The sequence below is a fragment of the Octopus bimaculoides genome, chromosome 1 (assembly GCF_001194135.2).
Source record: "Octopus bimaculoides isolate UCB-OBI-ISO-001 chromosome 1, ASM119413v2, whole genome shotgun sequence".
Classification (NCBI taxonomy): domain Eukaryota; kingdom Metazoa; phylum Mollusca; class Cephalopoda; order Octopoda; family Octopodidae; genus Octopus; species Octopus bimaculoides.
In genome coordinates this window covers 62884676-62893782 of record NC_068981.1, presented here as the reverse complement: position 1 = coordinate 62893782, position 9107 = coordinate 62884676, and the positions used below count along the sequence as shown (strand labels likewise).

General features: G+C 35.2%; 1 protein-coding gene across 1 annotated transcript in view; it reads right to left on the bottom strand.

Moving 5' to 3' along the window:
- LOC106871402 (A disintegrin and metalloproteinase with thrombospondin motifs 16) overlaps positions 1-9107 on the bottom strand; it is a 164846-nt gene that overhangs the window by 62743 nt on the left and 92996 nt on the right. The window contains exon 3 of the mRNA XM_052967174.1: positions 4827-5173. Within this exon, the coding sequence (XP_052823134.1) occupies positions 4827-5173 (347 nt within the window). The remainder of the gene's footprint in view (positions 1-4826; positions 5174-9107) is intronic.

Sequence of the window (9107 nt, the reverse complement as noted above, 5' to 3'; positions counted from 1 at the left end):
AAAAAAAAAAGTATACTGGAAGGCATGTCGCCCAACGTTCATCCTAGAATTCTGCTAAATAACAGCCATGAAATGGTATTTGCCTTTATTGACCCCGTAAAGTTGAAAAGGGAAGCTTAGTTGAGTGGAATTTGAAATAAGAACGTTAAGAATTACAAGAAACGAGATATCTTATTCATGCTCTAATGACACACAATATATAAAACACACACATAAGTCACATGCACACACATATGCACATATGACAGTGTTCATAGGTGTGTGTTTATGTAATTAGCATCAGAGAAATCTACATGAGAACAGAGTCCACGGCTCCAATTCAAATTTTGTTTGTAGCTAGTTCATTTAATCCTTTCTTAAGCCCTTGTGAGACTAATATGTTGCACAAATCTCATTTCGATGTTAATAGAGTTAATAATCCAATTGATGCGTATCGCTGATCATTGAACATTAAGCAATTAAATCTCTTTGCTTTACTATGCAAAGAAATGACTGGGTGGTTAAGAAGATCACTCTGTAATCCCATGGTTTCAGATTAGCCTTAGTGTGTGGCTCTTTGGGCAAGGGTTTTTTTGCTATAGCTCAAGTTGACCAATATTTTGTGAATGAATTTTGTAGATGGAAACTAGGGAAGCTCGTCGTGTGTATACTAGTATGTATGTGTATAAGAATATGTATATATTCTCATCGTTTCTCATCGCTTGACAACTGATGTTGGCTTGGTGAGGTTCCCCTTACTAAGCGGTTCAGGAAAAGAGGCAATGTAAGTATCAAACTCAAAATATAAATATAGGGGTCAATTTAATCTACTAAACCCTCCAGGGCGGTGTTCTAGCAAAGCCACAAACTGGAACTAGTAATAGGGTGAAAAAGTATATGTAGGAGAAAGATAATATCAGAGACCTTCTATATATACCTTTTACATGGGTACAGAAACATAAATGTGTTGAGATGATCAAATCTTTGGCTCATTAAGTGAGATTCGGCTGTTATTTCTAGCAGATCAAACGACCATGTAAAGGTTTCCTCACTCACTCGTCAGATACTGATTTTAGCTGGTCGAGCGAATAAGTAGATTCGCTGAGAAATATTTGGAAAGTCATTCTGACGACAATTCTGGCAGCGTAGTGGACCCTCGCTGGCACGCCAAAGGAGATTTAGCAATTATTTCTAAAACGGTGAACGGTAGCCAATGTAAAAAGTATATATAGAGGATCTCTGATATTCTTTCTCCATAAATTCATTATATATATATATATAAGGTAAGTAGAGTTAGCGGTTGGAATAACCGTCTAAAGGATAAGAATATCCGTTCTTACTACCGGTATCATTTACCTATGTTAACTCTGGGAATGGGTATGCAAGCACACTATGCTCATAAGGTACAGGTAATAACAGAATAAACAAAAACGTTTATCAGGAATCAAATTTAAATAAGTAGAAATGGCGAAAACTTTTGATCAACAAAACAAACAAATCAACCAACATCGACGTGCAAAAATAGTGTTCAGTACTACTTTGGCTAAAAAAGAAAAGACTATGTCAGTCTATTTCATAATTTTATCTATCACATTGATTAATAGAACAGAAACACTGGTACTTAAGTTACTGTACTGCTCAGTACATATACTCCCTTAGTGCAAAATTATTTTTTAATACAAAACATAACGTTACGTTATTTTTTGCATTAAAAAATAATTAACCGATGTTGGTCAATTTGTTTGTTTTGTTGACCAAAAGTTTTCTCCATTTTCTGCTTATTTAAATTTATATATATATATATATATATATATATATATATATATATATATATATATATATATATATCGCTCGTTCATTCGTTTAGTGCACAGTACTTGAAATACCCCTTGCATTCTCATGTCAACTTGGTTTACTGGTATTGAGATTAATCAAATGCTGAAGGACTTCACAAATAAACACACACACACAAACACACACACACACACACACACACACAAACGTACGTATCTATCTCTTTATAAAACGCACTGCATAACACTGTAAAATAATATAGTGAAGTATTTGATTCATTATGTACATTATTTACGCAATTCATCTCTTAAATATAGAACTGTATTCGATTCATATTTTGTATCAAAAAGAAAACTGCGGCTATTGTACTGCGCTGCATACAATATTGCATTACTTTTGCTACAGCCATGAATGCGATTAGTCAGCAAAACTTCAACAACAGTGTACCCAAGTGCATATAGTTAATAGATACTTTATAATGTGTTGTAATAAATCTGGTTGGGTCGTTGTTGTTGTTATTATTATTTAAACCTGTTCCTGATTGAGTGGTTCCATGATCAAAAGCATTCTGGTTGTGACTATCTCTTTTCTATATTGAAAACTATAGAGCTCGTTTTTGATGGCTGTTATGATCTGAAGGGGATTTAGCTACTTCTAGAACGTTAAGCGATTGTGTGGAGGCTTTCTCATTGAATTTTCCTTGTGGTTGAGGTTTTAGTCATATCTGTGCATGCTGATTTCAAATTTTGACGCAAGGAGAGAGGACGAGGTGGTTACACCGACCCCAGTGCTCAACTGGTACTTATTTTATCAACTTCGAAAGAATGAAAGGCAAACTCGACCTCGGTGGAATTTTAACTTAGAACATAAAGAGGGACGAAATGCCACTAAGCATTTTGCCCAACGTGTAAACGATCTGCCAAGTCGCTGCCCTCATATTGGTGTATATTAACAACTGAACCACCTTGTACATTTTAATAAATATCCATCTATTGGTTACGGGTAAAGTTATGAGTTGAAGAAGATCAAATTCCTCACACTACCTTACTGCATACCCTGCTTTGCTTTGTGCTTTGAACATCTTGATGAAGTTGTACGGAAACAGCTGTGACGTGTCCTTAATGCATTCAGACCTGGCAGAGCCCATCCATCTCCTGTTTTCACCACAACAGATTTAATAGAGAAGAGAGAAAGATAGAAAGACTGAAAAGTTTTATTTGACCGCTAGTTGATAAATCTATACCACTAGGTTAAATATAGCTTCTGAATATCGAATCAACAACGATCCAGTGTAATTGTTACCGGCTAAAAAGACAGCAAAGTCATTTCAAATCCTATCATATGTTCTCTAAAGAAGGGAAAGACATTCAGTATTATAAGCTTCACATACTCTGTGCCTGAGTATCTAAGAATGATTAAAAGACGACATGGTTATAGCTGGAAAATCTTTAATCAAAAGTGTGCTCCAGCATGGATGATATTGGACTAAACAGCAGCAGCATTATAGTCTGAATATGGACTGAATATAAACAACTGAATTATGGGAGCATGTGTTATTTTGATTGGACTGTAACTGAGTGGGACTGTTTTTCGAAATTGCTAACTTACTGTTATCAAGCCTGCGTATTCTCAATATTGTTTAAGAACTGTAAGTCATATATTGATATAAAAATTTGATTAGGATGTATTGTCAATTAAGTAAAATTGACTATACATGTCCTTTATTTTTGACAAGAAGCCACGATTATTTGCTTGTTTCTTCGATATCTAATATTCAACAAGACAGCGCGAGACACTATATTTAACGCCTTCCAAAATAAGATGCCTTCTGTAAGATGTTATATGTAAAATAGAGTAGTTGTCACGAAATCATCAGTTTGCAGTCACCAAATAAAACATTCCAAGCTTCTGAAAATGTCTTCATGACGTTGTTACTTAACAGCGAGAAGGCGGCGAGCTGACAGAATCGATTGCGCACCGGGCAAAATGTTTAGCGACATTTCGTTCATCTTCACGTTCTGAGTTCAAATTCCGCCGAGGTCGACTTTGCCCTTCATCCTTTCGAGGTCGATAAAATAAGTTTCAGTTGAACACTGGGGTCGATGTAATCGACTTATCCCCTTCCCAGAAATTTCTGGCCCTGTGCCAAAATTTGAAATCAGTATTTTACAGCGAAATTAATACATATGAATATGCTCTTGTATATTAATTTGCAAATAATCAATCTTGTATTAGTTATCTCGTTACTATTACCTGGTTGCTAACCTTGTGCCATCATGTAAATAAGTTTTATCATTCCCTGTCTTGATCACATTTAATATGTAGCAATTATCTGCATCTTCTAGTGGAGACGTAACCGAATCTATACGAATTGTTAAAAACCACAAAGCAAGTCGTTTTAAGCCTCATCGCAATCTTCAAAAGGACTTCATGTGGCCTGATGCAGCAGAGATTTAATATATATTAAATGCAATAGAAATTCAATACATATTAAATGCAACAGAGATTTAATACGTATTAAATGCAACAGAGATTTAATACATATTAAATGCAACAAGAGATTTAATACATATTAATATGACTATGTTTATTCGTAAGTCGCAAAGCATCGGGGCGCCGGCAATTAACGAATTTCATTTCTGTTCGGAAATTGGATAACTTCGTATTCCTTACAGTGAATACTTGTCCTCAAACCATTCCATTCTGTGCTTCGTTCTCAAAACCAGCAGCCTCAAAAACACCACCACCACCAACACCACCAACACCAACACCAACAACAACAACAACAACTACAGCAGCGACAACAACAACAGCAACAACTTATCTGTCAATGTTATTTCCACACAAAACCAACAACAAAACCAACAATTCATGCAGCCAACATGGAAGTTTGGAAATGGCTAAATATGAGCCGAACGGTGTAACATTGGAACTTCTGCAAAGCTATTCATTCAAACTTGTATAGCACCGTCGAATTTCACTTCGTCGTCATTCCGAACAGTATGGAAAATAATAACAACAACCAAAACAGATAATGCAGATCTAAGACTTACCAAACCACCGCAGATGCTCATTGCAGCATAGGAATCATCTTCTCCGATTAAGGAACCCCTGTAAAAACAAGCCCGAACATTGTTCGTCTCAATATTTTCTTCCATTTGAACGTCCAAAGAAGACTCTTTATTGCTACTATTGTTTGGCATTTGATAATGGACTTGAAACACGGGTGAAAAAACATCCACGTTTCGGATGAATTTTAATTGAAATTCCTTTAAAGCGCTGCTTATGTTAATGTATATTATATCGAGATCATCTACAAATAATAATGATTTATTTCTGGTGTGTTTTATCAGAGTCTCTCCTTTTGAATTGAATGCAACTGCGTATGCCGCCTCATAATCTGAAAAAGTAAAACAGAAAAAATAAGGATAATTAAGCACTACTCTAAGGTTTAATCAAAGCAGGATTAATTCAGTTTTTGAAAATATGAAATGAATTTTTTGATAAACAGAAAGAAATACAAAATTATTGTAAATATTGGTTAAAGAATCCCTTTCGATAGAAAACGTTGAAGGCTGCCCGTAGATATGACAGTCACTATGCCACTGGATCAAAGCAATCTTCCGAATTTTCTATCTATTTTAGAAACTTAATGCTTACCAGTGAGAATAGCATGTTGATAACGTCATAAGAATTTAGAAACTTCGGGAAAACGTGAAATAATTCTTTTTTTTTATTCCAAGTCTCACTCAGAGACCTCAAGAGACAAGTTAGAAGTTCAAGTGAGTATTATGACTACGGTGTCATATTTTTGGTTTTACATAGAGTATTGTTCTAGAGCAAAGGTTCTCAACCCATTTTCGCCAAAAGACCCCTTTTGACCCTTGGAGTCACAAATAATGCAGATCTAGAAAATATTTTTATTTTTCAATATACTACTTATTTTGATATCAGCAGATAATGGTTAAAAAATAAAGGACGTCGTTTTACATATGCACTTGTACGCAGTCAGGAGTACAGATGTACAAATTGAAATGCCAAAAAAAAAGCAACAACAAAATAATGAATTGAAAGTTTGGCAATTGCGTTTATTTCTACCACGCGACACTTATGAGATCAACGTGTTGTCTATCAAAAGAGTGCTCTTTGGTACAAGTAAGTGCCGATGAAATAATTTCAAACCTTTCCGATTTCTCTTATCAAAACAACCAGAACTTGTGCAACAATCTGACATATTGGAGTGGGGAGTTTTTTTGCATAATCGTATCGATTCCATTACGCAGAAGGCAGAATCAAAAAAAAAAAATTCTAACTTAACAAAAATATAGAAAGAGTAAGAAAAGTTTAGCACTAGTTTATGAATTTATAATTTTTCCGTCCAAAGGATTTTGAAGACTGCGGAATAAATGATAATCAGATGGGACAATGTCCGGCGAATATGGTGAGTGGGGCATCGTTTCCCATTCAAACTGCTCCAGCGTTTGGAATGTCATCCTCACTGTATGAAGCCAAGCATTATCCTGTTGAAAGAACACCTTTTGTCTTGAAACCAAAGATAATCATTTTTCTTCTAGCGCTGACTTAAGCCGCTGAAGCTGCTCGCAGTAGATCTTTGCTATCATTTGGTTTTTGGTTTGGGTTTAAAAGTTCAAAGTGGAATAAACTTTTCATATCCTACCAAACAGATAACAATACCTTAGGTGGGTGAAAACCTTCTTTAGTTTGGGGTGCCGGTGTTTCTCTTTTCCCCACCTACTGTCTTCGGCGCTTGACATTTTTATAGAGAACCCATTTCTCGTCACCAGTCATTATTCGGTCCAAAAAAGGTCCATTCGTGAGACGTGACAGCAAAGAAGAGCACGCATTCACTCTCTGCGCACAATTAGACTCGCAAAGCTTGTGAAGAACCCATTGACCCAATTTGTTGACTCTTCCGATGACACGTAGGTGTCGATGAATCGTTGAATGATCAAAGCCATGCTTTTCTGCTAAGTCCTCAACAGTTACAATGGGATTTTGTTCCACCAGGATTTGCAGGACGTCCTTGTCAAGCTAGCTCTACAGATCTTCCAGGACGAGGACCATCTACTAGGCTGTAGTTTCCGGCTCTGAATTTCTGGAAACACCGTTGACACTGGCTTACGTTTATTGTCCGATCCCCATATACTGCATTAATATTCCTCGAACTTTCCGTTGCGTTATTGCCCTTACTGAACTCATAAAGCAAAACATACTGAATATGCTCCTTTGTCACTTCTATTATAACTTTGAAAAGATAACAGTTAAAATCGAACTGCATTCTTCAAAACTTGCAATAAGAATAAGTACAAGGTAAAATTACTACCTGCTTTCATAGCAAGTTAATGCAGGTAGTTTATCCTGTCCCCCTCCGACTTTTAGTTCATGAAATTGAAAAACCCGCCAAATCTCCACCAAATTATGGATAATGTAGGCCGAAGTAAATTATCTTTAAAGACAAAACTGGTGGTTACGACCAGAATGCTTTTGATGATAGATTTGATCGCTGATCGCTGATATGAGGTTAAATAACAACAACCACCCCTAAGTACTCAGTATAGTCTTCGGAGGAATATATACTCGTTGGTTCTTACAAAGTCAGCGCTGAGTTAAGGCTAAACCACAGAAATAAATCTAACTAATATGACTTTTTATTCTTTTTTATTTGACACCAATATACTACATAATTACACCGTGAAAGAGCCGTTTAATCACTTCGGAACACAAAGTTTGTTTTTGACTTTTCACTTTATTTTTGGATATATAATGTATTGTGTGAAAATGTTTCGTTGCAACATCTGCAATCTGGTCACTGACTCAATTCCTCTGCAAATATTGAAAATTAAAGTACTAGCGAATCTTTATAAGTGTCTAAATAACATCTTCCAATCTGTTTTCTTCTCGCTGTCTTTGAATTTTGATCCACTGTATTGTTAATTTATGAAGTTTTGATTTTAACTTGCACCTTTAGTCACTTCTAGATCCAATTCTGTTTACTCTCAGTAACTGTATTGTAGACTTGGTATTCTTTCAATTCCTTATTATTTCTTCTCTTCCTTTTAGTATGCACACACACACATATATTTGTATATATATATATATATATATATATTATATATATATATATATATATATATATATATGTATATATGGGAAATAATGATTTCACAAGACCAATGACGTGTTTGTAAAATTACTTCAAGTTTCCTTGATGACTGTTCAAGAAGTCATATTTTAAAATTTTATGTATATATATTTAACTTTGAAGTCGATACATGTTTCTAATAAATTAAAAAAAAAACCAAAAACAAAAAACATTACAACATCTTTTGCACTACTTATAAATTACTTTTCCTTCATATCCTGCTTCTCCTGTGTTTAGTGAGAATGCTAATATTAGAACCTGCTTTACTGATAATTTTATTTCTTGTACGTAATTCTGACGCATGTTTGATTCGTCACCTCTCCCCACTATCCGCAACAACGTCATTTTTTTTTCAAATAAAGTAATTTTATAAATAATACACTCATGTCATTTCCTTATGAGATATTTCGCGAGCTTAATTATGAATTGAGTAATTTTTTGTTTTACGTAGAATATACACATACATCGGCACAAACATCTCTCTCTCTCTATGTAGTCTATATAAACAGGGCTAATTTAGTTGTTTCTCCGTATAATGAAAAAAAAAAAGAATAAACAACCTTAATCGATTTTCGAAACTCATAGGATTCTCATCAGAAGAGCCTTCATTTTGGTCAATCCAAGAGTCTTCATCATTTTGGTCAATCCAAGAAAAACAAACTGCCAATCTGTTTATATACTCAATAATTAAAGTAGCTACAGAAGACTGGAGCTACTAATTTGTATACTGTAAATGTTAACACTTCCTTTTTAAATATTAGAATACGGGCCAGAACACCTGAAAAAAATAAACCCTACAGCTATCATATTTGTGATGCCTGTGACCTCTATTCACAGACTAGTCAGTGCAGTGTGTCATTGAGCAAGAAGCTTCCTTTCACGTTACTGAATGTTATGCAGTTGTAATGTATACCAGATGGTGCAGCTTGCTCTTTTCCTAGCTGTCACAACCTTTATGTTCAGCTGGGTCGTGGTTCAGAGATCAAGGGATTTTTCTACCTGCATAGGCACTTAAAACAATTAGAAATAGCAAGCAATATTCGCTCGCAGAGACGTCTGACAGCACCCACTCCTGAATAAAAGGCATAAGCTGCTTTGCGGCATTTCAAATTTGGGCACAACGCATCGACTTTTCCAAGAACCGAATTCACGAGCTTTTCTTTACATATAT